Source organism: Lagenorhynchus albirostris, chromosome 11 (genome assembly GCF_949774975.1).
Source record: "Lagenorhynchus albirostris chromosome 11, mLagAlb1.1, whole genome shotgun sequence".
Lineage (NCBI taxonomy): Eukaryota > Metazoa > Chordata > Mammalia > Artiodactyla > Delphinidae > Lagenorhynchus > Lagenorhynchus albirostris.
In genome coordinates, this window is record NC_083105.1 from 636,204 (window position 1) to 663,455 (window position 27,252).

Genomic DNA, 27,252 nt, shown 5'->3' on the forward strand with positions numbered 1-27,252 from the left:
TCTGTGGCACAGCCTGCAGGACGCCTGCCATTGCCATGGACTCCAAGGAGGAGAGGCAAGGGGAGGGGAGGGGCGGAGCCAGGTGGGACGGTCAGTCTGGTTGCCTGGAGGCGCGACCTGGACACAATGGGGTCTGGGAGCTGGGCCGGGCAGGGGCAGAAATCCAGACACCCAACCCTACCTTCCCAGCCAGGAGACACAGGAGCAGGTCAGTGCATCAACTTCGGGGGCCCCCCTCCGGCACCAGGTCCCCCACGCCGCTCCCTCGCCCCGGTATCCTCCCCCAAATATCCCTAAAATATCCCAGTTCTCCAGAACCCCGGGGAATTCCTCTCCCGCAGTGTTGAGTCCAACCTTGGAGCGCGCACACACACCTCCACTGAACTCATTTTGTGGGTGGGGGACAAGAGACGGCCTCGAAGCTCTGTCCCTGACCCGCGCCTCTCTGGAGCTGGGAAAGCTACCGTTTGTTTCCCTGGTACTTGGGATAGGCGCGGGCCCCGCCCCGGAGTCCGGCCTGTCTGGAGGGGATAGGGAGTGCGGCCTCGCGAGTCAGGGTGGGGGGGCCGGGGCCGCCACCTTGTGTCCGCAGGTGTTGCCGGCAGCAAGCGCTCCCACCGTACCATGGGCTCGGAAGTCTGGGTCGGCCCGTGGCGGCCGCACCGGCCCCGCGGCCCCATCGCAGCGCTCTACAGCGGCCCGGGGCCCAAGTACAAGCTGCCAGCCAGCACTGGTACCAGCGGTGGGCCGGGGGAGGGGGGCACACAGGGGCTAACCCTAACCCTGGTGATGCTGGGGCGCCCCGCAGGTTACATCCTGCACGACCCGTCGCGGCCCCGCGCCCCCGCCTTCACCTTCGGCGCACGCCTCCCCACGCAGCAGACTTCGTGCGGCCCAGGGCCAGGTCACCTGGTGCCCGCTCGCATGACAGTGCGCGGCCGCGACGGCGCTCCCGCCTACTCCATCTTCGGCCGCCCGCGCCACGCAGCGCCCTTCCTCACTCCCGGACCGGGTCAGGACCCTGGGACCCCGGCCTCCCCAACGCCGAGCCGCCTCCAGGGACGCCCACTCGGGAACACCCCCACTGAGCCCGAGTCCCCCTCGGGCACCCTAACACTCCAAATTCGGTCCCCCCATCTCCGGATCTCAAAAGAGCTCCAAGCCTCACCAGGCTTTGACAAATCGTGGTTCGAATTCCCCCCAATCCCTGGACTCCAGCCCGGGCACCCACCAGGCCCCCAGTGCAGTTCCGGCCCACACTCCGGTCCGCCCCGCAGGCAGGTACTTTCCGGAGCGAGCGGGGAAGGCGGCGTACCCCAGCGCGCCTCGGCACACCATCGCTCCCCGAAACTGGGGCCTCCGCGCAGAGTCGCAGACCCCAGGTGAGCCCAGGAAGGCCCACCCTGCACTGGCTGCGGCGGGCAGACCGGCCGGTCCTCAAAGACCCACCCTCGCTGGCTCCCCCAGGCCCCGGGACCTACACTGTGCCCTCGCTCCTGGGCCCACGCGTCGTCGGTAAAGTCTCGGCGCCGATTTACTCCATCTACGGCCGCAGCGCGGTGGGCAGCGTCTGCGAGGACCTCAGTAAGGTGGGGAAGGGGCTGCCCGCACCGCGCGGCGAGGGGTCAGCGGTCGACGGTCCTGGAAGCCGGACACAGCGCCCCTCCCGCCCTCCCGCAGACCCCCGGGCCCTGCGCCTACCATGTGGTGAGCCCTGGGATCTACAAGCCCCGGGCCCCCCAGTTCTCGATGCTGGCGCGGACTTCGCTCCCCCAAGGCAACAGCCTGAATCCCGGGCCTGCAGCCTACAACGTGGACCAGGTGCTCTGCAGTTCAGGGTCAAGGGTCAGAGGCGGGGTAAAGGGGTCCGGGTCTGGATCGAGGGTCTGAGGTGCGAGGTTGGGACCCGGGAGCCCTGGGCCGGCTGGCAGCGCCAGGCCAGCGACGTCTCCCGGGTCCGCAGCACCGGAAGCCTCGCGGCTGGAGCTTCGGGATCCGGCACTCGGACTACCTGGCCCCGATGGTGATCGACGTGGATGACTGACCAGCCGGCCGGGCGCGGCCCCACGAATGTTTCTTAAAATCTCTGGATCCAGCAGCCTGTCGGCCTCTCTGTGCTTGCGGCGAGGCAGGCGGGCAAAACGGACAGGTGGGCGGGCCCGCGAAGTCCCGGACTTCTCAAGCTCCCGCAGGCCCTCGTGATTGGCCAGGACAGAAGTGAGCCGGGTCGTCCTGCCCCTCCGAGGCGGCGATTGGCCTAAAACCCTGCCTGTCGGGAGGCCCCGCCCCTCCGCGGCTCCGGCCAGGCGCGCAGTCCCACTGTTCCCACCCTGTGGCCTCCCGCAAGACGGAACGGAAACCGGCTGGGATCCGAAGAGGACCGGCGAGCGCCGCTGTGCAGGACAGGTACGGCCCCGGATCAAGTTGTGAGACCGAGACGTGAGAGCCAGACACGGAGACATGCACACGGGCGACACAGACACGGGACTGAGGGGCGGACACGGGAGAGAAACGAGAATGGGGTCGGGACAAGGGCACTTCGCCTCAGTGACACGGACACAGGACGGCGACAGGTTCCAGATGTGTGTCGCAGCCCGGAGTGGTGGCGGCCCCACCTACCCCTGTCGCACCTGCTGATCTCTCCCGGGGCGGGAACCAGAGCCCAAGCAGCTGCCGGGGCTGATCAGCCTGAAGCAAGGGTACCTCAGAGGCTTCGTGCGCGCTGTGCTGGACCGGACGCGCAGGGCGCACACATCCGTGCGTGGGGACGGCTGGCTGCCCCTGACCCCGACCCAGAGGTCAGGCCCAGAGACCGCCTGCCCCCAGGGACGCCACAGCGCCCCACCACTGTCACTGACACTGAGGATAACCCATTGCTGTGGGAACGCCCCCTTTGTGCTGTCTACACCACCTTACCCATGCCGAGGGGCCATGCTCTTGGCCATCTGGCGAAGCATGAATCTGGAGGAGACCGCGGCCCTGGCCAAGTCTGGGCAGCAGCTGGAGTGGCCGGAAGCCTGGTGCCAATACCTTGGGGACAAACATGCCCTGAGGCAGAGTCCTGCCACCTGCCCTGGCTGCCTGTGGCTGCAAGGTTAGAAGACACCTCCTCTCCAGACCAGAACCTCTGACCTCAAAAAGGCCAGCAGCCACAGGCAGCTCCTAACCTCACGCCTGACCCAGACAGAGCCCCCAAAGGCCCAGGCTTCTCAGCCCCAGGACAGAACTTGGATCTCCTTTCCCATCAGCCCCCAATAACAGGACCAAATCATCCAGCTGCCCCTTCCCCTTCGGTTCCCAAGGGAAGAGCTGCTCTCCCTCCATCCCCCAGACTTGTACCCCCAGCAATAGGTACCAGCCTCATCCCCCCACTGACACCCCCCATCCCAAACGAGGATAATTTATTTTCCATTCCCTCTCCAGCTAGACACCCACTACACTGCTCAGTAAATACTTAACTCCAGATGAGTCCTAACCAAAGAAGGTGAGGAAACATGTGGGGGTGGGGAGGTGACTGTGCAGGTGAACAGCATCCTTGCCTAGCATGTACCAATAGTCAGCAGACGTGGTCTGGGGCACGTGGGAGGGCACTTGGGGTAAACTGGAGTCTATTCATGGATTCACTGTCACCCAGAGCCCAGAGCATGTATAGGTGGGCCACTGAGTGGTCACTGATCTGGGTTTGGTAGAAACATTGGCCAGAATCTCTGAAGGGTCACTAGGGAGGATACTGATCAGTTATTCATGGGTCATTGGACTTTGGTCAAGATCATCAACGGAAATTTGATTGGAGTCATTAATAGGGACTTGGTCAAAATAACTGATGGGCCTCTGATCAATCATTAATGGGCCATAGGACATTGATCCATATCTTTGATGGGTCATTAGTGAGGACTTACCAGAATTGTTCACGTCACTGGTCATTATTTTGGACATTTGTCAAGGTTGCTGATGAGTCCTTGGTCAGGGTCAGTGATGCGATCACTGATCAGAGGCCACTGAGGGTCACTGGGAGTCCTGATGCAGGGGAGGTTGGCCAGATGCAAGGGCTGCCAGGGCAAGTGGGCCGCTGTATTGTGGGTCAGAGCAGGAAGCTTGTTCCTGCAGACGGAATCCTGCATGAAGCAAGAGATGTGACAGCCACTGTCGACAGCCTGCCACTCATCACGTGTGACCTGACCCCAGACTCTGGGGTCCACCTCCTGCATGTGAAAGACCCCTGACCTATGAACACACACAACCACAGGTGATCTGACCCAAACCCAGGGTCAGTGTCCCACATCACAGGATGCCTGACCAGCCACTCAAGAAGGTGACCTGACTGATGCACCTGTCATCCCATCACATAGAGAACTTGACCTTCCATGCTCAGGGTCCCTGACCTCTCATGACTGACCCGAGAGTCAGCATCCCCCGCATCTCACAGGAAGCTGCAGGATCTCCATCACCTTAGCCTCCCCCACACAGCCTTCATCCTCAGTAAGAAGGCAGAGGACAGCCTGTCTGCTCTGATTGTAGGCAGGAGGTTGAGAGAGGCCGCAGTCCTCCCCAGCCAGGACAGGCCCCGGAGCGCCTGGAGCCTGTGTGGCCTCTCCATAGGGGTCCCCATGTGGCTGTGGCATGTCTGTTGGCGTGGATCTCCTTATGTGGCCCCAACCTCCCGTTCATAACTCCCGCAGCCTTGGTCCTCAAGTACCTCAGCAGCCCTGTCTCACCCTGCCTCTGCTGGGACCGGCCTCACCGCTGGCAGTCCCCCCCCCACTTTTTCAACTCCCACCCAGTGACCTTATCTAAGCAAGGCTGACCTGGCCTCGGGTCTGGGGAAACCCTCACGGCCCTCCCGCCCAGGCCGAATACAAGGACTTCCTGACCCCCACCGCTGAAGTCAGGCACACTGCCGCTTCACGTCTCCCCCGTCTCCTCACTCCAGGGGAACTGGCAACCAAGGGTGCATCAGGGGCTGGAGTTTGACTGCACGCGAGACGCGGGGTGGGTCCACGCTGAACCGTGTCTCCGCAGTTTGGCATGGGGCAGCCGCTCTGACCGCCAGGAACAACCCCGCCGTAGGCCACGCTTTGGAGTGGAGGAAGCGCTGCTGTGCTTGGACGGCCTGGGGCCACCGGGCCGGCGGACCCGGTCACCCATCACCAGGCTCGGTGACGGGACAGGAAAAGGGGCATCCGCTCTGGCTCAGCCCTACGCCCAGAGACGCCCTCCCCTCCTGAGCCCGGCTCCTCACTCCCCGCCCCACCGCGCGGGCAGGCCGACACGCAGCAACGAAGCCCGAGAGGCGCGCAGCCGTGCAGATACCTGGTGCGCCGGGGCCGTAAGCGAGAGGGCGGGTAGAGCCAGCGACTAGCTACAGCGCCAAACAAGGAGCCGCCGCCGCGGGGGGCGGGGCGCAGGGAAGCCCCGCCTCCGACACGTGACCTCTGGCTGACCCGCCACCTTCGGCGCACGCGCACGGCCCAGCGCCGGCCAGCTCCATGTCAGTGTGCGCGAGCGGGGCGCCGTTGACGCATGCGCGCTGGCGTGGCGCGAGGCGGATGGTCTCCGCAGCTTGCCAGGTCGCGTCCCCAGACTCCTGGCACCGACCCCGGCGTGCCGGGGTCTTGGAAAGCTGGCCCGCGAGGCGCGTTCCGAGAGGGCGCCCTGAACGGGGCTCCTGGAGGAAAAGGGCCTCCCGGAGAGGGGCCCTGGAAACGTTCGCAGGCTGCCTCCGTTTGCAGGTCCATCTTGTGCACCGCTTAGAACACATTTTGTAAAGGAGGAAGCTGGTGTCAGCAGGCTGAGGGGCGTATCCAAGGTCTTTCAGCCCAGGAATCGTCGGACGGGGCGGAGGCCGGACGTTTAGGAGTCTTCTAGAGGGTCCTCCCAGCAGCAGCTGAACGGGTGAGGCGTGGGGGGGGCGGGGTCCTAAGACCTCCGCCTAGCAAACCTCCATAGGGCCCTGAGAAAGGCGCAGAGGTCACCGAAGCAACAGCAGGGCGTGGGCCACGAGCTCAGAGCTGCTGTCGGGTACCCGGCCGTGAAGAGAGTGGGCTCGAGGCAAGTGGAAACCTTGTTTCTCTTACAGGGTGACTGCCGGCCGGAAGGTTCTACGTGCGAGGGGCTCGTGGGGAGGGGGCGGGAAGGCGCTGCAGGCTGCGGTGCGGGTGGCACAGGATTTCCGCGGGGCTGGAGGCCAAAGCACCACGATCGAAGCGGCCTCAGAGGGGAGAGGCTGCAAAAGGGCCGGAGGAGTCAGTCTTGGGGGGCGGGGGTTGAAGCCAGAGACTCACCTACCTCCTTTCAAGAAATGGGAGTTTATTGCAAACAGATAAATATGCTCAGGAATCCGGGCGAGGCATGCGCTTGGAATGCTCTTGGTCAGCTCAGACGCTCGGGTGCAGGCGAGGGCTGGGCTGGTTAGAGCTGCAGGCACACGACGGGGGGCAGGGTCCGGGTGGGATGCGATAGACTGAGGCTCTCAGGCTAAAGGACAGGGCGGACAGGGGTGGACGCTTGATGACACCTAAGCTGGAGTTTGAGGTTTCAGAGGTGAAGCAGTTCTGACGCCAGGTGAGCAGCTGCTGCTAGCAGAGCCTGTGTAGGGCTGGTCCCTCAGATGGCAGCATCTCCAGGATGGGGTATGACCCGGGAGGCCGAGGCACCTTCTGGCTCCTGACACCCTTGCTCTTTTCCAGGAGCGTTAGGCCATGCTGTTGCTGGCTCAGGCACCCAAGGCTTGGCACAGGCTCTTTCAGCTCAAGCCTCCAGCTCTCCCTAGGACCCCAGGAGGAGAGGCCCAGCATGTGAGGTACCGGCTCCTATCAAGGCGGGGCCCTGCAGAGACGGGAAGGCAGGACCAGCCCCAGGGCCCTGGGCTACGAACTAGGTTGCTGATCACAGCCTTGATTGGGGCTGGGCTGGGTGGGGTCTGGCTGGCCATGAGAGCCGAGAAGGAGCGGTGGCAGCAGCAACGACGGACAGAGGCCCTGCGCCAAGCTGCCGTGGGCCAGGGTGACTTCAGCCTGCTGGATCACCGGGGCCAGGCTCGCTGCAAAGCTGACTTCCGGGGCCAGTGGGTGCTGATGTACTTCGGCTTCACTCACTGCCCCGACATCTGCCCCGAGGAACTGGAGAAGCTGGTGCAGGTGGTGCGGCAGCTGGAGGCGGAGCCTGGCCTGCCCCCCGTGCAGCCCATCTTCATTACGGTGGACCCCGAGCGGGATGACGTGGCGGCCATGGCCCACTATGTGCAGGACTTCCACCCCAGGCTGCTGGGCCTGACCGGCTCTGCTGAGCAGGTTGCCCAGGTGAGCCGCAGCTACCGCGTGTACTACAGCGCTGGCCCCAAGGACGAGGACCAAGATTACATCGTGGACCATTCCATCGCCATCTACCTGCTCAGCCCTGACGGCCTCTTCACAGACTACTACGGCAGGGCCAGGTCGGCCGAGCAGGTCGCAGACAGTGTGCGGCGCCACATGGCTGCCTTCCGCAGCGTCCTGCACTGAGCTGGGTCATTAAAAGGATGTGGTGGAGCTGTGTGTGCCTGAGATCTATACCAGCAGCCCCTGGAGGCCACGGCAGGAAAGGGGCTGGAGACGTGGTAGCTTCCTGGGGTGCAGAGGACGGACAGTCCTTTCCTCCACACGGAACAGTTTTGTAAAGGTTTTTTAAAGGGATTGGCGGGGTGGCAACACTTTATTGGGCTGGGCGAGCCAGGAAGCAAAGTGGAGTGAGCAGATGCATGCCCAGCACCTGCTGGGGACAGGGCTCCAGGGCCCAACCCCAGTCTCAGTGCTCCCCACTCAGGGCTGGACCATGGAGGGGGCAGCGTAGGTCTGGAAGCGCTTGTGGGCCCGCTGGTACGTGAGCAGTCTCAGGGACATGGTATCCACCGCCGCCTCCAGCCCCGGCTGCTGGGTGATCTCCACTGTGTAGTCATTAGCCTGTAGAGACAGATCGTCAGCAGAGACCAGAGACCGCTTCCCTCCCAGGCTCCCAGGCCACTCACCAGCTGCAGGGAGGCCAGCATGGAACGACACACCTCAAAGGCAGGCTGGCCAGCCACCAACTCCGCAAAGGGACACCACTGGTTGAGCTGGCTGAACCTTGAGACTACCTGATCCCCGTAAGTGTGGATGTCAAAGGGCACATGCTGCTCCTGCAAAGGGGAGGGGCAGGTCCTGGGGCTGGCCCAAGGCAGGCAGCGGGACGCTCCAGCTCTCCACCAGAGGCCCTGGCCCAGCCCACCTCACCTGCTCCTGGAGCAGGGGCTGGATGACGTCCTCCCAGTCCCTGATGCGCTGGCTCAGCTCTGTCTCCTGGACGAACTTCTGCGAGGTGGCGATGAAGAGCTCCTGGGGGAGGAGCAGGGGCTATCACCTCTGTGCAGGGCCCACCGCCCGGCTCCCCCACCCACTCTGACCTGGGCCTACCACGTTCCTTCGGACCAGCTCCTCGTAGCTTAGGGAGGCCGGCATGGCTTCCGCTTCTGGAAAAGGGCAGCCATGAGGTGCTGCGGCCGTGAGCCTCACCTTCTCTTTCCTCCCCTCAGGGTCCCCTGGCCAGCAGCCCACTCCCAGACCTACCCAGGTCTGCGTCTTCCCCAGGCTCGGCCCCCTCAGGCTCTGCGTACTCCTCGGGCTCTAGAAAGTCACCTGCTGGGAGGGGAGGACCCGAGCAGAAGGCAGGTTAGCCCACAGCCGGCGCTGAGCCCCGACCCAGCCTGGCCCCCGTAGGCACCCACCTGCCGCTCCCAGGTCCTCCAGGGAGTCCTCCAGCCGGTCCTCCTCCGCGGGCCACGGTTCCTCCTGAGCCCTCGGCAGCCACCGCTCGGCCGCCTGCGCAAAGAGAGCATCTGAGGGGCACTGCCGTCTCCCACCAAGGGGCCCAGCGGGGTCCAGGCGGTGGCCGGTGCTTGCCTCCCTCCTCTGCAGCTTCCGGAGGGTGTCCAGCTGCCCCCTCACGTGCCTCCAGTACAGGACCTCCATGTCTGCACACGAAAGCCTTGTGAGAAGGGCTCCCTCATCCTGCCCAGGCCCGCCCGAATCCACCCCGGGCCCCAGGTGTCCCCAGGCTGAGGGGGGGTGGCAGAGCGTGCTGCCATCATCCCTCAGAAGAGCCCACCAGGCCCCGGCCGCACCTGCAAAGGAAGGGCCCTTTCGCCGGGGCCTCCTGCTGTCAGCGTGGTCAGCATCTGCAAGGGGACTGGGTCAGCAGGCGTCAAGCCCAGTCCCACAGCCACACCCGGGCCCTCTGGCCCTGGCCCACCCCCGGCCCACGCACAGGCAGCCAGGTACCACTGGTGGAAGTCCTGCAGCTTGACGGTACCCTTCCTCTTACGCTTCTGTCCTGGAGCCTCCTCCACACTGGGGGGCACAGAGTAGGGCCTACCTGGGGGCAAACAGACGGTCTCGGAGCACAACCGTGGCCCAGGGCAGATCACCGTGCCCACGGGCCCTGGAGCCCCAGCCTCCACTCAAGCCAGGTGAGCCCAGCCCCGGATGCCCAGGGGCAGTGCCCCTCCCCCAGTTACCTTTCCTGAAGGGCTTAGCGTCCAGGGAGTCGAAGGGGTCCAGGCCCTGCCAGGGGTCTGGGGTCTCCTGAGCACAGAGCACAAGCAGACACAGGAGAGTGGAGGACGTGCACCCTCCCCCCAGTCGAGAGACATAGGGAGGGAGGTGCCCTGGGGCTGCAGGAGAGAGGTCCAATTCTGGGGAAGAAGATTGCTCGAAAGACAGCCACTGCAGAGGGGCCTCAAGCATACCCTCCCTGCCGGGGGTCCAGGCCCCACCAGCCCTCACCTTCAGCCGGGACGCAGGCTCCAGGGCCTCCCTTTGCTCCCGTAGTGCACACCTCCTGGGCTGGGCCGCACTCTGCAAAACAACGTTGAGGGTTCCCCTCTCCTCCTCCACCCAAGGCTCCAGGCCCCCCAGCAGCCCTGCTCCGGGGCTAGACACCAAGAACCCTGCAGGGACCTTCTCTGGGGGCAGGAAGTTCAAATAGTTTAATGACTAAAAAGTAAAACAAAAGTTGTAGGAAAAACTTTAGGAGAACATACAAATCAGTAAACTAGTGGTCACGGGGTACTTTTTCTTCTTTAAAAAACAGAGAAAAGAATAGAACGATATGATATCCAAGTATCTACCAGCCAAAATTGACAAATGTTAATATTTTTTCCTATACGTCAGGATTTTTTCTTACAAAAGAAGATTTCTTAGCTCTAGGCTGGAGCACAGAGCTGACCCTCGGGGGTGAGGGAGGCCGGCCTGTCCACTCCTGCCAGCCTGGCCTTGGGAGAGTCAGCTCTGGAGACCAGCTGCCATTCTGGGTAGTAACCCTGAGCACCGTGGGCCTTGGACTCTTGGACACCAGCCGCCCCGCCCTGAGAGCAGCAGCTGCTCTGCTCAGAGAGGGGAGAGACGTGAAAGCTGCTGCCCAAACGGGCAGGGTGCAGGGCCAGGTCTAGGGCTGGCTGGGGACGCACCCACTGCCCTGGTGTGCAAGGACCAGAGAGGGAGCAAAGACCAGGGGACTGCCTTCCCTGTGTAAGCGAGACTGTCCCCGCCAGGGCTGAGGGCTAGAGCTTTGCAGGCCGGACTGTGGGTCCCACCTGCTCTGGGCTCCTGGGCTCCTGCGGCTCCATCGGGACCTCAGGGGCCGAGGCCTCGGGGGGCTCTGCTGCCCACTCTGTATCCTCTTCTTCACCCCCACCTCCGGGCACTGGGCCTTCTGGAGTGGTGCCTGGGCAGGGAAGGAAGAAACCAGCCAGCCCCAAGGAGCCTGAAGACCAGTCAGCAGAAGGGGGGCTGCCCCTCGGGGATGAGGGCCGACCCCAAGGAGAGCCTGAGAGGCCCCTCCTCTCTCAGCTTGTTTGTTGGAACCAGAGGATGCAGCAGGGCGTTTTACACGCTCATCGTACTGCTGCTTTGGTTGGTTCATTTTATTTCTTAGTAATTTTTCTCTTTAAATGCTGCCACCTCTGTCTGCCCAGAGAGGAGGGGGTGGGCCCAAACCTCAGAGCCCCAGAATGGTCAGGGGGTGGTCACTGGACCAAGACAGCACGGCTGGCCAAGGTGGGCCCTGAGCACAGAGGCCTGCTCCCCATGCCTCACCCCTCCACAGGCTGCAGAGCGGCAGAGGAGTGCAGGGCCCCGTCCCCCCACCCCCCCCTGCAGCTCCACGCGGCAGCTCTCTCCTCACCTGGCTCCTGGGAGGCGCTGAGCAGCGGGACTGGACTCCTGCACACAGAGACTTCCACTGGCTGCTCCTCAGCCCTCCCAGAGGCCTCTGGGAGAGACGGGGGATTGAACGGGGTCAGCCCCGCTTCCCCCGCAAAAGGCCCCTTCCTTCCCACCAGCATCCGAGCCCTCACCCTCACCCTTCTGGTTCCTCGGCAGCAGCGCCCCCGTGGGGGACATGCCCACCGGCTCCAACATGAAGGCTCCTCTGGGGTGGGGGGCGCACGTATTCATCCTGAAGTCCTTCCGGCTGGCCAGGACCTCCCCCCGGCAGCTGTGCTGGTACAAACACAGGCGCTACAGTGACCGCTCCCCAGCGCACCCCACCCGCCACCCACCAGGCGAAGGCCCGCACCTGTACAGCGGGTTATTACACTTCTCCATCTCATCAGGGGCTACCAGGGCCATGGGCAGGAGGGGGACGATGAGGGTCTCCTGAACAGAGGCCAAGAGTGGGTGAACCGTGAGAACCCACATGGCATGACACCGCCTTCCAACACCCCCATCAGCTAAACGCAGGAGAGGGGCACTCACACTAGGGGCCTGGTCACTCCTCAGATCCACGTTAGCACGGGAATCAGAGAGGTCATCCAACGACAGGAACTGCGGGGGAGTGGAGAGCTCAGGAGGGTGCCTGGCGAGCACAGGGGGCAATGCCAGGCACCCAGGAAACCTCACCTCATACTCCACTTCCTGGGGGGCCCTGGAGCCGGCATCCCCAATGGGCCCGTCTTCCCGCTCACAGGAGAGCTGCTTGGCCCGCCTGAGAGAGAATCAGTGCAAGGGCGTCACGGGAGGCCACGGGGCCTCCGGAGCCGCATGCAGGCCCCACCTCCAGTACTCACTTCTTGCCAGAGATGAAATCGAGAGCCTGGTAGACCAGCGAGTAGAGATATTCCACCTGGCAACCAGAAGCGGGCAGTGAGGATGCAGAAGGGAGGGGCCCTCCCCAGAGCCTTTCCAACTAGTCGTCCAAGTACACAGAGAAGCCCAGATGTCCTGTCCAGAACCCCCAGCGCAATTCCTGCCAACGTGGCTGCCAGAAATACTCGTCCAATCAAACTAGTATGTTTCCCCAGAATTACCTAACAGCCGCAGCTCCCAGCCCGCTCTGCGTCCCTCCCCGCTCTGGCCACCCCCGCGCGGTGGCACCCAGCCTGTGCCCCACGCAGCCCTGTCTGCCTTCACTGCTAGCACACCAACCAGCCTGCCTGCAGCCCATGTCCCTGCTGCTCCAATTCGTGCCCAACCTGCAGGAGCACCTGGGGGTCTCTGCCGGCCCGTCACAGCTCCAGCCACAACCCGTGGGGCCCCACTGTTAGGGTGAGGGTTGGGATCTTGCAGATACCGCAAAGCACCCACCAGGAGGGTACATACACGCGCTGCCCCTGGGCCATTTCCTCTGGGGTGACAGCACCCGATAGGAGGCAGTGGTGAGCAAAACAGGTGGTGGCCCCGATCGCATGGATCCCACTCACCGGGAATAATAAACATTAACTTTCTTAAGTGTTTGTCATACACACAGGACTGTGCTTCATGCTTCATCTCATCTACTCTGTCGGAATTAGGTACCATCGCTATTCTCGCTGTATACGAGATAAACTGAGACTCAGAGAATCAAAGTAACCTCAGTCAGTGGCGGGTCCAGGACTTGCGCCAGGGATATAGAAATCCAGTGCTGCGCCGTCTAACACGGCAGCCGTGAGCCGCAGCTGGCGCGATCAATTTAAATGTAAGTAAAAGTTAATACAACGCAAGATGCCTCAGTCACGCCTGCCACATTTCAAGGGCTCAGGAGCCGCACGTCTTGGACAGCACAGATCATAGAACGTTCCCATCACCTCGGAAGGTCCGGCTGGACGGCGCTCACTACAGCCAATGCTCCCCTCACACCTTCCAGACTTCGTGCTAACATTCTGCTACACCTGCTTTATCACGTATCTACCTGTCCACGTATTTGTGTATCGGTTCACCTTAGGTTTTGTGCTTTCAAAGTCAGTTGCAGATATTCCTTCTTAGGACAAATGCAGGACAAAAGAATCCAATTTAATTGGATCATCTAGGACAAAAACCAATGAAATCTCAGACCATCTTAATAACTTACGGTGCCCAGAGGTAGGTCCACTGTACCCTGCGCCCGTTAACCTGCATGTAGGTTACTCCCCCTCCTCTGTCTGGTTGGGACCCCATTACTGAGCTCCTCAACACACTTCTTCTGAATTCTTACCTCCTGTGCACTTTTTATTTTCCCCCCTCCCGCTAAACCACCAATTTGGGATCAGTGCTGTGGTCCACTTTTCCACGCTCCTCCACTAGGGGACAACTATTACTGCTGGAGAAGAATTTCCAGCATTTAATCTTCATTAGACTACCAATGCTTTCAATTAATCTTTTATCTTGCATTCCCCTCAGCAAATATTTTGAACTTTCGCCAAACCTCACTCTCCAAATTTCCAATCCAGTAGCTGATTCTCAGTAGCTGACTTACATGCTCCATTGTGAAAACTGGGGCCTTAGGTCTGAACTCTGCAAACCGTTGGGCCCACCTTCTCTGCATCAGCGTTTCTCCCTGCAGTCTCCTGAGATGAGCTGTCTTTTCTTTTTTTCAAGGTAAGCCCGTCAGCCCATGTTTCTGACCCATTCCTTACCTATTTCTTCTGGTTCTCTGTTTCATCCATTTTCCTCCCCCAGCTCCCCTTTCCCCTCCCCCCACCCCGGCTGGCCACCCCAGCTCCGTGGTTTTCAATTCTGGTTGTCAGAGGGTAGTTCAGAAAATCCTGTGACCTGCCTGCCCCTCCACCCCACCACCTGGGGATCCTGATTTAATCAGTCTGGGTTAGGCCGAGGCACTGGTGATTAACTGGAGTGTAGCCTGGGTTGAGAGCCACCGATTTAGTATTTGACCAATCTCTTTCCTTCTCTTTACAATAAAATGTTTTTCTTTCTTTTTCTTCTTCTTCTTCTTTTTTGTGGCCACATTGCACAGCATGTGGGATCTTAGTTCCCCAACCAGGAATCAAACCCATGCCCCCTGGAAGCGCGGAGTCCTAACCGCAGGACGGCCAGGGAAGTCCCAACCCTGCAATTATTAAATCCAAGTTTGTTCTTTGGTGTTAAAAGGTGGCGAGGAATTGGCGGAGGAGGTGGGAGGCGCTGGTGAGCCTGCCACCTGCCCCGGCAGGACAGCAGACCTCGGTCTCACGAGACACTACAACTCCAAGACCAGTAGTCAGGAGGGGCCCACCTTCTTACTGTAGACACAAGCGGAGCCCTGGATCAGCAGTGCTGCCTCAATGAAGTTCATTGTGGTTTTGCCTTCGTCAAAAGAAATGCAGATCTGGTCCAGCTGCAAGACACAACGCAGGGCAGCGGGAAGTCTATGCACCCTTCTCGCCGGCGGCCCACCCGCCACCCCACCTTCTCCCAGTGCCACTGGCCCAAAGTACCCATCACCACAAGCAGCCCCTCAGAATGACAGCTCTGACTCTGCTTAGGGCTCACCGGTTGTGCATTTTTTTAGAGGCAAAAGACAGGTCTTTGTGATTTTCCCTACTTCCTGTAACCTCTGAGACCTAGTGTTTTGGAAGAGGGAGGCCCCTAGAGTGTATCATCCACGAACGGCCAGAACTACACACCACCTCCTCTCCGCAGGTGCTCACACCTCACCCATCCTAGTCGGGGCCAACTCAGCCAGACTCCAGCAGGAAGACGCCCACCCCGAGAGAAGGACTGAGGACCCTCAGGGGTGGGGGAGACAGAGACAAAATGCTGGGGTCTCAATCCTTTGAGCAGGAAAGTCAGGAAACACTTCCAAGTACATCCTCCTCCTTCCTCTGCAACCACCAACCCCACAGCCCCTCGTGAGCCCCAATTCCTACCACCCCTTAAATCTGTGTCCCCAAACCCATCTAGACCAGCTCTCTCTCCTAAGCTGCAGAACTGTGTTTATAGCTGCCCACTAGGTATGTCCACCAAGACATCCAAAGTCCCCAAACTCTCTCTCCATACTTAACTCAGGATCTTCCCCACAGCCCGGCGCCTCCCCTGCTCCTCTCAGGGAACAGTACTCTGAATCCTCCACATGGTTTTCAAGCTCCTTGCCTTCGCTTTCCATCTGCCTGGAACGTCCAGCCCCAACGCGCTCAGACTGGCCTCTGCAGCAGTCTCCCTAGGACGTGCCTGGGGCCTCACCACCGCTAGGGTGGTCTTGTCACACCGAGGCTCTCCTCCCCCAGTAGACTGTGATCAACGTTAGGGTGATTCCAGCCGTCAGCTCAGTGCCCGACACCGGTGCTCAGCAAATGCATGATGAGCAAGCTGGTGACAACGGAGTTACGCCTGAAGACAGATCGATGCTCCCAGACAGATGAAGGGAACGGCATTTTAGGAAAGCACAGGCACCCACACAGAGGCAGCTAGCAGACACAGGTTTCAACGACTCAGGGAGATGAGCACTGTGCAAACATGTCCAAAGCAGAGGGTGTGCTGGGGAATAAGGCGAGACATTAGGTACTATGGTGGCACAACAAAGGGGGAGAGTCTGAGAGGAGCCACCATGCCACCACTTCTGCTAATTCCTGAAAAGACAGAGGAAGTTTGTGAAGAGGACAGCAACATAAAACGTGTTTAAAAGAAAGAAAGAATGTTCTGGTAGCTATGTGGAAATGAAAGGAGAAAGACAAAACTAGAGGCAGAGAAATCAGAACTTCAGGGGGCAGAGAAGGTTTGGAAAAGCAGACACATGGAGCAGGAGGGGAGCTGACCGAGCAAGCAGGTTTCCCAGGCATCCACAAGCACCCTGCTCAGTGTGAAAGCCTGAATCCACCGCAGCCCCACCTAGCATAGTTCTCTGCATGTTCTCAGGAGACTCTACGTCCAAGCAGAGGTCAATTGTCAGATCAAGTGTCCATTTCACAGACAGTTATTCTGCACCTACCATGTGTCAGGCATTGTATTAAGCAAAGGGGAGAGAGCATGAACATAGTCCCTGCCCTCACAGAACTTACATTCTAGGGTGTAAACAGACCATAAGCAAGTTAGAGAACAGCTTACGATGAACATTCTAAAATACAGAAGGTACTATGACAGAGAACTGTTTTAGACCTGGTGATCAGCTGATATTTCAACTGAGAGATACAGGATGAGAAAGAATTAGTCATAAAAAGAACTAGGCAAAGAATTTTTGCCACTGAGTGCAGAAAATATAAACTCTCAGTGAAGAATGAACTTGGGTGTTGTCGACAGACAGGTTCAAAAGAACAGGTGGACCCAAAAGAAAAAAAAAAAAAAAAGAACAGGTGGAGAGCCTGCCACAAGGCTAAGACAGTGGGCAGGACCCGGTTCAGAGAAGGAAATGTGGATTTTCTTCTGGGAGCAATGGAAAGCCACTGAGGGGTTTCAGGCAGGGCAGTGCTGCAGCCTGATTTTAATCTTTAAGCATCACACTTGCTGCTGGGTGGAGCATGAATTGGATGGGGCCAAAAACAACAGTAGGGAGGCCAGGAAGGAAGGTTTTAGCATGAATGGGAGCCAGATGGTGGCCTGGATCAGAGAAAATGGAAAATAGATGAATTGAAATGAAATTCTGGTGGCATGATAGAATCCACGGGTGAACTGGTGTGCAGTGTGGGGTTTCACTAGCTCTTAGCTTTCACCTTGGTTGAACAGTAGTGCCATATGCCAAGATCAGGAAGGCTGGGATTCGAGCAGGAAAACAAGGAGCTCCCCTTTATAATATAGTAAACCTGAGCTGCTTGTGTGAAATCTAAGCGGGATGTCAAGATGAGCGGCTGGATACACAAAACTGATTGAGAAAAAAGACCTGGAACGGAAATATAAATCGAGGGAGGGGGGAATAAATAAATAAACCTAGGGGTTGTTCTCATACAAGTGATACTTAAAATCAGGGAAATAAATGAAATGGTTTAGGGGAAATGTGTAAAAAGATGGCTCAGGCCACACCCTGAGGAGCTCAACACTGAGACTGGATAGGAGAGAAAAAGTAGGTAACGAAATCGGAAGAAAATCAGAACACCAAAACCTGTTTCACAAAAGAGGATGTGCTCAACCCACCAAATGCTGCTGAGTTGAATAAGATGACACTTCTGGTGACCCTTGGATTTGGTAAGAGGGATATCTTTATTGATCAAGACAAGAGCAGTCCAAGCGGGCTGAGGAGTGAAAGTGAAGTGCAGAAATGGAGCGGACAGATCCTTAAAGACGTCTAGACACAGCTGTCAAACACTGAAAAAAGGTTAAATGCTGACGAGATGGAACATGGCAGTCACTTGAAACTGGTTTGAAAATCTAACATAAGAGATCCCTCTTACATCGTGATCCAGACCTCTCACACACCCACAAATCGTATTCTACTCTATCAGAGAAAAATGCTGGTCGCCACTCACTAAGTCGATTTCAAGGCTCGCTAACGGGTAGTTTACAGGAGCTGTAAGGACAGCTCCAGGCTAATCTAATAAAGGAGGATTTCGAGGGGCAGAGACGGGGCTGGGAAAAAAGAAACGAGCCTGAGGATGAGTGCGATCAGAGCGCCAGATGGATACACACCGGGAGGCGGCGGGGCCGCCGGCAGCCCCCGCCCCGCGCCACTCCCCGGGGGCCGCCCTCACCTCCTCAAGATATTCGCCCAGCTGGGCCGCCACATCCACCTCCCAGTTCTTGGTGAGGTCGCGGATGGGCTGCAGGAGGTGAGCGAAGCGCGCCTCCACGTCCTCCATGTCCGGGAGGGGCCGGGTCGGCCCGGGGACCGCAGGGCCAGCTTCGAATGACCCAGTGTGCTCAGCCCGCCACTAGTTCTGGCGCCATTTTACTGTCCCCGCCCAGGAAAATACGTAGCGCGCAGCGACGCGCGCACATCTCTGACGTGAGGCTGCCGAATCGCGCCGGAAGGGTCTCAGGACGCCCCGGAGGCGGGGCATGCGTGGGGACGGGGCCTGCGTCTGCGTGGGGCGGGGTGGGGCTTGCAGCTGTCGCCGGCGGGGCGGGGCGGGGAGGACTGGACCGGACCCTGGGATCCAGTCCTTCCCGCAGCAGCGTAGCGGATATGGCTGGCTCCCGGCTCCCGCGGCAGCTCTTTCTCCAGGGCGTGGCCGCCGTCTTCATGTTCGCCTTCGCTTCCCTCTACATGCAGATCCCGGGTGAGGGCGCCGAAGGCGGACCCCCCCACCAACCCGCGCCCTGTGACCCCTCATCTCCCCACCCGACACTCCGCTGCCTGGGGGCGGGAGTGAGGTCCAGGCCTTGATGCACGGGGTAGGGGGCTGCGGTTTGTGTCCTGCGGGCCGCGGGGGTGTGGGCAGTGGGAAGGCGTGCAAGGGTCCAGTTTCAGTAGGGTTCTGGGTTCTGACCTGGGTCGGGGGGGCAGAGCCCTGAGGGGGCTGGGCCCAGACCTGGTGGGCAGGTAAGAGAACAGGCTCTGGCGCGGAGGAAGGGGGAACAGGGCCCTGCTGGGTGGAAGATCCTAACCTGGGGGAGTCGGGTAGGCCTGGGGCCTGACCTGGGTGGGGGGGTCTGGAGGGTCAGCAGGCCTTGACCTGTGAGCGGGTAGAGTCAGCAGGTCCTGACCTAGATTTGGGGGGCGGGGGTCTGCAGGGCTTGACCTGGGGAGGCGGGCCTGAAGGCCCTGACTGGTGGGAGGAGTCCAAGCCTTGGAGGGCAGTGGCCCTGACGTGCCCTCTCACAGGCCTGTACGGCCCTGAGGGCATCCTGCCTGCACGGAGGACACTGCGGCCGCAGGGAAAGGGACGCTGGCCGCAGCTGTGGGAGACCCCAACGCTGCTGTGGGAGACTCCGCTACTGGGGCTGGACACAGCACAAGGCCTGGAGCTGCTGAGCCTGCTGGGCACACTGCTGGCCCTGGGAGCCCTGCTGCTGCACCAGCTGCGCCACCTCCTCGTCTACCTGCTGCTCTGGGCTGCCTACCTGTCTGCCTACCAGGCAAGTGAGGGCTGCCTGCTGCCCCCTGCACCACTGGGACCCTTATCTCCAGCTCGCTCCAGGCCCGTGGGCTCTCCACCCCACCCGTGCCTCTGCCTTGCCTGCCTTTGCAGACACACCCCCTGTTCCCTGACAGCCCTTCTCCCTGCAGGTGGGCCAGGTGTTTCTTTATTTCCAGTGGTGAGTGACTATTGGGTGTGGGGCTGCAGGAGGCTGGGTGGGTGGGATGGGGTGGGGTGTGTTTGTCTCTCCCGGGAGGACCCCCTTAGGGGGGCAGCCTTGATGGGGAGGAGGTCCTTTGTGCTATTTTTTCTCCCCACAGGGATTCCCTTCTGCTGGAGACTGGCTTCCTGGCCTTGCTGGTGGCCGCTCTGAGGCTGCCCCCGCGCCACAAGCAGGCCCAGGGCAGGCTGGCAGGGGTCCCGCCCCACGAGGACCTCCCCTTCTGGCTCGTGCGCTGGCTGCTCTTTCGCCTCATGTTTGCCTCGGGTGTGGTCAAGCTGACCAGCCGTTGCCCCGCGTGGTGGGGGCTCACCGGTGAGGTCCCTGCCTGGACGTGGGGCAGCCTTGGGGGCTCTGCCCAGCGCTGACCACCCGCCTGTCACCCGCAGCCCTCACCTACCACTTCGAGACTCAGTGCTTGCCCACGCCCGCCTCCTGGTTTGCCCACCATCTGCCCGTCTGGCTGCACAAGCTCGGCGTGGTGGCCACTTTCCTCATCGAGATTGCAGTGCCCCCTCTGTTCTTCGCTCCAGTTCGCCGCCTGCGCTTGGCTGCCTTCTACTCCCAGGTGGGTGGGGTCCTTAGCCGTCAGGAAGCCAGGCAGGACGTGGCCTTCCTCTGCACTGCCCAGAGGGTCCCACTGGGGATGGGGTGTCTGCTGCCAGCAGTCAGAAAGGCCTCATGGGCAGAGGAGCGAGTCAGCCTGAGGTTGAAGGTATGCCTGTGGGGCGGGGCTGCAGCCTCGCTGGAGGATGTCCATCTTGGGTCAGCAGGGGAAGGTGGCAAAGGGCCTCCGCACGAGGCGTGCCGAGCTCGGGTTTTCTCCAGGTGGTGGTGGGGAGCCGTGGAAGTTGTGAGCCCAGGGGGAGGACAGGCGGAGTGGGAAAACAGAGGTCTGCGTGCGGTGACGAGGAGGGCACAGGGGCCTGCAGGAAAGATCTAGGTGGGGCGGGGCGGGGGGGATGGTGCAGAGAGGCCTGGAAGTAGGCTCTGAAGGGCCCAGGAAGGGGGCGGCGCCTGCAAGCTCTGAGTCCAGCCCCTCCCCAGGTCTTGCTGCAAGTCTTGATTATCGTCACTGGCAATTACAACTTCTTCAACTTGCTCACGCTGGTGCTCACCACTGCCCTCCTGGATGATGCACACCTGGCCGCCGCGTCTGGCAACAGCCGCCGCAAGAAGACGCCCACCTGTGAGTGTCAGCTTGTCCCGGACAGACAGCCATCCTCACCCCTGCTGCCTGCCAGCCCCCCGCAAGTGACCCTGCTCTAGCTCCGCCCCAGCCCCCTGGCCGTAGACCCTCCAGCCCTGTTCCCGACCAACCCATGACCTCCTTGCCCTGCAGCCTGGCCCAAGGCCCTGCTGGCCCTGCTGCTGGAGCTGACCGTCTATGGGCTGCTGGCCTGCGGTGTGGTGCACTGCTTTGGCCTGGAGGTGGACTGGAAGCAGCGCACTGTTCACTCCAAGGCCAGTGAGTGCCAGCTGGGGGCTCAGAGGGCGGAGGCTGGGCCATCCCTCCGCACGCCCCCTCCTTCCTTCCGCAGCCTTCGCCTTCCACCAGTTCTCCCATCCCTCCGCACGCCCCCTCCTTCCTTCCGCAGCCTTCGCCTTCCACCAGTTCTCCCATCCCTCCGCACGCCCCCTCCTTCCTTCCGCAGCCTTCGCCCTCCACCAGTTCTCCCATCCCTCCTCACGCCCCCTTCCTTCCTTCCGCAGCCTTCGCCCTCCACCAGTTCTCCCATCCCTCCTCACGCCCCCTTCCTTCCTTCCGCAGCCTTCGCCCTCCACCACTTCTCCCATCCCTCCGCACGCCCCTTCCTTCCTTCCGCAGCCTTCGCCTTCCACCAGTTCTCCCATCCCTCCGCACGCCCCCTCCTTCCTTCCGCAGCCTTCGCCTTCCACCAGTTCTCCCATCCCTCCGCACGCCCCCTTCCTTCCTTCCGCAGCCTTCGCCTTCCACCAGTTCTCCCATCCCTCCTCACGCCCCCTTCCTTCCTTCCGCAGCCTTCGCCCTCCACCAGTTCTCCCATCCCTCCGCACGCCCCCTCCTTCCTTCCGCAGCCTTCGCCCTCCACCAGTTCTCCCATCCCTCCTCACGCCCCCTCCTTCCTTCCGCAGCCTTCGCCTTCCACCAGTTCTCCCATCCCTCCGCACGCCCCTTCCTTCCTTCCGCAGCCTTCGCCCTCCACCAGTTCTCCCATCCCTCCGCACGCCCCCTTCCTTCCTTCCGCAGCCTTCGCCTTCCACCAGTTCTCCCATCCCTCCTCACGCCCCCTTCCTTCCTTCCGCAGCCTTCGCCTTCCACCAGTTCTCCCATCCCTCCGCACGCCCCCTTCCTTCCTTCCGCAGCCTTCGCCTTCCACCAGTTCTCCCATCCCTCCTCACGCCCCCTTCCTTCCTTCCGCAGCCTTCGCCTTCCACCAGTTCTCCCATCCCTCCGCACGCCCCTTCCTTCCTTCCGCAGCCTTCGCCTTCCACCAGTTCTCCCATCCCTCCTCACGCCCCCTTCCTTCCTTCCGCAGCCTTCGCCCTCCACCAGTTCTCCCATCCCTCCGCACGCCCCTTCCTTCCTTCCGCAGCCTTCGCCTTCCACCACTTCTCCCATCCCTCCGCACGCCCCTTCCTTCCTTCCGCAGCCTTCGCCTTCCACCAGTTCTCCCATCCCTCCGCACGCCCCTTCCTTCCTTCCGCAGCCTTCGCCTTCCACCAGTTCTCCCATCCCTCCGCACGCCCCTTCCTTCCTTCCGCAGCCTTCGCCTTCCACCAGTTCTCCCATCCCTCCGCACGCCCCCTTCCTCCCTTCCGCAGCCTTCGCCCTCCACCAGTTCTCCCATCCCTCCGCACGCCCCTTCCTTCCTTCCGCAGCCTTCGCCCTCCACCAGTTCTCCCATCCCTCCTCACGCCCCTTCCTTCCTTCCGCAGCCTTCGCCCTCCACCAGTTCTCCCATCCCTCCGCACGCCCCCTCCTTCCTTCCGCAGCCTTCGCCCTCCACCAGTTCTCCCATCCCTCCTCACGCCCCCTTCCTTCCTTCCGCAGCCTTCGCCTTCCACCAGTTCTCCCATCCCTCCGCACGCCCCCTTCCTTCCTTCCGCAGCCTTCGCCTTCCACCAGTTCTCCCATCCCTCCTCACGCCCCCTTCCTTCCTTCCGCAGCCTTCGCCTTCCACCAGTTCTCCCATCCCTCCGCACGCCCCTTCCTTCCTTCCGCAGCCTTCGCCTTCCACCAGTTCTCCCATCCCTCCTCACGCCCCCTTCCTTCCTTCCGCAGCCTTCGCCCTCCACCAGTTCTCCCATCCCTCCGCACGCCCCTTCCTTCCTTCCGCAGCCTTCGCCTTCCACCACTTCTCCCATCCCTCCGCACGCCCCTTCCTTCCTTCCGCAGCCTTCGCCTTCCACCAGTTCTCCCATCCCTCCGCACGCCCCTTCCTTCCTTCCGCAGCCTTCGCCTTCCACCAGTTCTCCCATCCCTCCGCACGCCCCTTCCTTCCTTCCGCAGCCTTCGCCTTCCACCAGTTCTCCCATCCCTCCGCACGCCCCCTTCCTCCCTTCCGCAGCCTTCGCCCTCCACCAGTTCTCCCATCCCTCCGCACGCCCCTTCCTTCCTTCCGCAGCCTTCGCCCTCCACCAGTTCTCCCATCCCTCCGCACGCCCCCTTCCTTCCTTCCGCAGCCTTCGCCCTCCACCAGTTCTCCCATCCCTCCGCACGCCCCCTTCCTTCCTTCCGCAGCCTTCGCCCTCCACCAGTTCTCCCATCCCTCCGCACGCCCCTTCCTTCCTTCCGCAGCCTTCGCCCTCCACCAGTTCTCCCATCCCTCCGCACGCCCCCTTCCTTCCTTCCGCAGCCTTCGCCCTCCACCAGTTCTCCCATCCCTCCGCACGCCCCCTTCCTTCCTTCCGCAGCCTTCGCCCTCCACCAGTTCTCCCATCCCTCCGCACGCCCCCTTCCTTCCTTCCGCAGCCTTCGCCTTCCACCAGTTCTCCCATCCCTCCGCACGCCCCTTCCTTCCTTCCGCAGCCTTCGCCTTCCACCAGTTCTCCCATCCCTCCTCACGCCCCCTTCCTTCCTTCCGCAGCCTTCGCCTTCCACCAGTTCTCCCATCCCTCCGCACGCCCCCTTCCTTCCTTCCGCAGCCTTCGCCTTCCACCAGTTCTCCCATCCCTCCGCACGCCCCTTCCTTCCTTCCGCAGCCTTCGCCTTCCACCAGTTCTCCCATCCCTCCGCACGCCCCCTTCCTTCCTTCCGCAGCCTTCGCCTTCCACCAGTTCTCCCATCCCTCCTCACGCCCCCTTCCTTCCTTCCGCAGCCTTCGCCTTCCACCAGTTCTCCCATCCCTCCGCACGCCCCCTTCCTTCCTTCCGCAGCCTTCGCCTTCCACCAGTTCTCCCATCCCTCCTCACGCCCCCTTCCTTCCTTCCGCAGCCTTCGCCCTCCACCAGTTCTCCCATCCCTCCGCACGCCCCCTTCCTCCCTTCCGCAGCCTTCGCCCTCCACCAGTTCTCCCATCCCTCCGCACGCCCCTTCCTTCCTTCCGCAGCCTTCGCCTTCCACCAGTTCTCCCATCCCTCCTCACGCCCCCTTCCTTCCTTCCGCAGCCTTCACCTTCCACCAGTTCTCCCAGTGGCTGAAGATGGTGACCCCACCCACCATGTGGCTGGGTGCAGCCTCCCTTGCCTGGGAACTGCTGACCGCCCTCTGGAGGTACGTGGTCTAAGGGGGTGGGGTAGGGCCGTGCAGAGCAGGCCTGACTGCGCTTCGGCCCCCTGCCCCCCAGGTGGACCCAAGTGCGAGGGTGGCTGCGGAAGTTCTGCGCCGCAGTCCAGCTGTCCATCTTCGGCGCCGCCACGGTGGCCCTGTTCACGATCAGCCTGGTGAGTAGTCCCTTGCGGCCGGGGTAGGGGGTCGGGAGGGGCGGGAAGGTCGTCGCTGAGCCTCTGCCTGCCTGTGTCTAGGTGCCGTACTCCTACATGGAGCCCTCGACCCATGGGCGCCTCTGGACGGGGGCCCACCGCCTGTTTGGCACCGTGGAGCACCTGCAGCTGGCCCACGCCTACGGCCTCTTCCGCCGGATGACTGGTCTGGGTGGACGTCCCGAGGTGGTGCTCGAGGGCAGCTATGACGGGCACCACTGGACGGTGAGAGCTCCCTGGGGCCGCTGTCTGGGGCACCTGGCGGGCTCCACGGGGCTGGGGAGCCCACTGGCGTGGCGTTGGGGGCAAGAGCCGGGAACCATGTCCTGCTGACCATGCTAAACCTCACTCTGCCCAGCAGGAAATCGAGTTCATGTACAAGCCGGGTAACGTGAGCCGGGCGCCCCCCATTGTGGTGCCCCACCAGCCGCGCCTCGATTGGCAGATGTGGTTCGCGGCCCTGGGCCCGCACACGCACAGTCCCTGGTTCACAAGCCTGGTCCTCCGCCTGCTGCAGGGCAAAGAGCCAGGTGAGGCTGGGCCGTGGGGCGGAACCTATAGGGAGGTCTGGGGGTACCTGCGGGGGCAGGGCTGCTGGAGGTGTCGCCGGGAGGGGCGGGGCCTGGTGGGGGCTGGGGGGCGGGGCCGCGGGGAGGGCCCGGGCTGAGCGAGCTCCCCGCCCCTCGCAGTGATCCGCCTCATCCAGAACCACGCGCCCAGGTACCCCTTCCACAAGCAGCCGCCCACTTACGTGCGAGCCCAGCGCTACAAGTACTGGTTCTCGAAGCCCGGGGAGCAGGGGTAAGGCCGGGCGCCAGGCGGGGGTGCGGGGCCTGCGCGCTGGCGCCGCCTGAGTGCCCCGTGCTGTTGCAGCCGGTGGTGGCGACGCCAGTGGGTGGAGGAATTTTTCCCGTCCGTGTCCCTGGGGGACCCGACGCTGGACACGCTGCTCCGCCAGTTTGGCCTTCAGGTGGGAAGGCGTCACCCAGCCTGGGGTGGGCGGCAGGGGTGGGCCCAGGCCTTACTCCACCCCCCCGCCCCCCAGGACAAGAGCCCGCCCCGGCCCCGCAGCTCCAGCAGCACCCTGGCTCAGGCGCTCCGCTGGATGCGGAAACAGCTGTCTGCCCTGGAGGCCCCTGCCCTGCTCTGGGGGCTCCTCGGAACCGTGGGGGCCATTAGGGTCATGCAGGCCCTACTGGGCCCCCAGTCCTCCCCTCGGGCCAAGGAGGAGAAGCACAGGCCAGCCCCCACGGAGGACTCGGTGGCCGCCAGCAAACAAGCTTCCCCAGCCCCCGACGTAAGCAGCGGTTCCCAGACCCCTCGGCGGAAAAAGTAGGCCCATTCTGTCAGCCACACGTCCGGAGAGGGTCAGGGTCCCGGCTCGTCTCTGGCCTTCTGCATCAGGGTGTGGCCCAGCCACCGTGCCTTAGCCAGCTGCCACGCAGACGCAGGTTGGGGTGCTGCCCTGTGGGGCAGGCGCTGGCTGCCCTTTTGCTTCGAGGGCCCATTCGTCCACCCACGCTAACCACGTCCCATCCCAGGGCATTCTCTGGCCTGATGGATGGCCCAGGAGGCCCGTGTGTGACTTGGCCCAGGGTCCTTCCCAGGACATTGTAATCAGGGCTGTGGGAGGTCCTTCCCTTTTGCTCCCACCGTAGGGGTCCGAGCCTGATGCCGCTGACGCGAGCTCCTGCATAGGAAGGGATGAGGCTGCCCTGCTGCGGGAGAGGAGGAAAGATGACCCTGAGGTCACCTCCACAGCAGCCTGTCCTGTCATTTGGATCCGTGAATGAATAAAGGCAGTTCGTGTTTGATCCTGCGCCTGCCATTTCCTTCCCACTGGGGAGCCTGAGGGCAGTGGGCCGTCCCTGCCCTTGACAGTGGACACGGGCCAGATACTGTCCGGCTGATCGCTGACCAGTCTTCCTGGGTGCCTTTGCTGTGCAGTCCTCAACATTCTCGTTTATAAAATGGACGCAAGTGTGTGAGCTGGTGCTGCCTGAGGCCCTGAGCCTCAGTGCCGCACAGCCTGGCCGGCCTGTCAGCTCTACGTGTCAAGGCCGCGAGGTTGGTGCTGGAATGTGGGGGCCTGAAACCATCTTGAGGACTGGAGAATTCACCAGAACGCAGCCCCTTCCCACTCTCCTGCTCCTGCTTCCTCATCTCAGGGCAGAACTGAAGGGTCAGCACACTGGCCCTTGCCTAGGCAGGGGTGGAGGAGACATGAGGGAGGGAACTCGTCAGGCCCGTGACAGCGGAATGGGGCGTGGGTTGGGAGAGCAAGGAGGAACAGAGGCCCTGGACCGGGGGCGGAAGAGGGAGGATGCGTATGACCACCTGTGTTCTGACCACTTCCTGGGAGCAGCAGATGAAGGCACTGTCCAGGTTTTGGTTTGGAGATCGGTTGTCAATCAGGAAGTCACTGCCTCCCCTGTGTCTGGCTCTGCCCTCAGCCCCTACCCCTCATGCTCTCACCTCACAGACCCCTGGAGAGCCCCCCAGTGTGCCCAACCCCTCCCCCCAAGTCACTGAGCCCCCCCGACTGACCCAGGTAGACAGTGCTCCACGCTCAGCCCGTGCCCACTGTCACACATGGCTCAAGGGGACCTGTGACCTGAGCCTTCGGATGCTCCTAGACACAATTAAATGACCTGTAAGTTGACCTTTGGCTTAAGACGGTACATAACAGCCCGCGGACTTCCCTGGTGGTCAGATAGTTGAGAATCCGCCTTCCGACGCAGGGGGTTCGGGTTCAACCCCTGGTCCGGACACTAAGATCCCACATGCCACGGGGCAACTAAGCCCGCACACCGCAACTAGAGAGCCTGCACGCCACGGCAAAAGATCCCGCATGCCGCAAGTAAGACCCGACAGAGCCATAAATGAATATTTTTTAAAACGAGCAAAAATCAACGGAATAGAAAGCAATAAAGAAAACAAA

The 27,252-nt window shown here is 61.7% G+C and overlaps 5 protein-coding genes across 19 annotated transcripts; 4 read left to right on the forward strand and 1 right to left on the reverse strand.

Moving 5' to 3' along the window:
• The first annotated feature begins 624 nt into the window (after positions 1 to 624).
• Positions 625 to 2,044, forward strand: CIMAP1B (ciliary microtubule associated protein 1B). Its single transcript, XM_060165644.1, has 6 exons — positions 625 to 733; positions 809 to 1,012; positions 1,278 to 1,382; positions 1,468 to 1,589; positions 1,681 to 1,845; positions 1,964 to 2,044. The coding sequence occupies exons 1-6, from the start codon at positions 625 to 627 to the stop codon at positions 2,042 to 2,044; spliced, it is 786 nt and encodes a 261-aa protein (XP_060021627.1).
• A 473-nt stretch (positions 2,045 to 2,517) lies between these two features.
• TYMP (thymidine phosphorylase) lies at positions 2,518 to 4,260 on the forward strand. Its single transcript, XM_060165530.1, is given in 8 exon segments — positions 2,518 to 2,602; positions 2,660 to 2,731; positions 2,734 to 2,757; positions 2,927 to 3,050; positions 3,052 to 3,094; positions 3,544 to 3,585; positions 3,587 to 3,646; positions 4,041 to 4,260. Coding segments are annotated over 8 exon segments (633 nt in total). The 3' UTR covers positions 4,224 to 4,260.
• Positions 4,261 to 5,501: 1,241 nt separating this feature from the next.
• Positions 5,502 to 7,526, forward strand: LOC132529301 (protein SCO2 homolog, mitochondrial). 2 transcript variants are annotated; one of them, XM_060165639.1, is made up of 2 exons: positions 5,502 to 5,892; positions 6,687 to 7,526. In XM_060165639.1, the coding sequence occupies exon 2, from the start codon at positions 6,699 to 6,701 to the stop codon at positions 7,497 to 7,499; it is 801 nt and encodes a 266-aa protein (XP_060021622.1). In that variant the 5' UTR covers positions 5,502 to 5,892; positions 6,687 to 6,698; the 3' UTR covers positions 7,500 to 7,526. The 2 variants fall into 2 exon arrangements, with proteins under 2 accessions (XP_060021622.1, XP_060021623.1); XM_060165640.1 differs by lacking the exon at positions 5,502 to 5,892 and adding an exon at positions 5,908 to 6,048.
• A 144-nt stretch (positions 7,527 to 7,670) lies between these two features.
• On the reverse strand, positions 7,671 to 18,082 carry NCAPH2 (non-SMC condensin II complex subunit H2). Of its 12 annotated transcripts, none has more exons than XM_060165631.1 (19): positions 17,858 to 18,081; positions 14,476 to 14,577; positions 12,077 to 12,132; positions 11,910 to 11,994; positions 11,766 to 11,834; positions 11,587 to 11,666; positions 11,372 to 11,505; positions 11,194 to 11,280; positions 10,604 to 10,734; positions 9,795 to 9,866; positions 9,527 to 9,593; positions 9,277 to 9,384; positions 9,134 to 9,187; positions 8,738 to 8,983; positions 8,580 to 8,651; positions 8,427 to 8,482; positions 8,247 to 8,348; positions 8,003 to 8,152; positions 7,671 to 7,937 (listed from the first exon to the last, which is right to left on the reverse strand). In XM_060165631.1, the coding sequence occupies exons 1-19, from the start codon at positions 17,963 to 17,965 to the stop codon at positions 7,797 to 7,799; spliced, it is 1,920 nt and encodes a 639-aa protein (XP_060021614.1). In that variant the 5' UTR covers positions 17,966 to 18,081; the 3' UTR covers positions 7,671 to 7,796. The 12 variants fall into 12 exon arrangements, 10 of the variants coding, with proteins under 10 accessions (XP_060021614.1, XP_060021621.1, XP_060021613.1 ...); XM_060165638.1 differs by having other exon boundaries at positions 8,580 to 8,648; positions 17,858 to 18,080; XM_060165630.1 differs by having other exon boundaries at positions 9,527 to 9,866; positions 10,604 to 10,722.
• A 158-nt stretch (positions 18,083 to 18,240) lies between these two features.
• Positions 18,241 to 26,125, forward strand: LMF2 (lipase maturation factor 2). Of its 3 annotated transcripts, XM_060165625.1 has the most exons (15): positions 18,241 to 18,385; positions 18,931 to 19,184; positions 19,336 to 19,364; positions 19,507 to 19,721; positions 19,796 to 19,974; positions 20,454 to 20,595; positions 20,749 to 20,874; positions 23,997 to 24,102; positions 24,176 to 24,272; positions 24,354 to 24,536; positions 24,673 to 24,841; positions 25,001 to 25,112; positions 25,185 to 25,281; positions 25,357 to 25,608; positions 25,970 to 26,125. In XM_060165625.1, exons 1-15 carry the CDS (start codon positions 18,292 to 18,294, stop codon positions 26,102 to 26,104), a joined length of 2,190 nt encoding a protein of 729 aa, XP_060021608.1. In that variant the 5' UTR covers positions 18,241 to 18,291; the 3' UTR covers positions 26,105 to 26,125. The 3 variants fall into 3 exon arrangements, with proteins under 3 accessions (XP_060021608.1, XP_060021610.1, XP_060021609.1); XM_060165627.1 differs by lacking the exon at positions 25,357 to 25,608; XM_060165626.1 differs by lacking the exon at positions 25,970 to 26,125 and having other exon boundaries at positions 25,357 to 25,932.
• Positions 26,126 to 27,252: the final 1,127 nt, after the last annotated feature.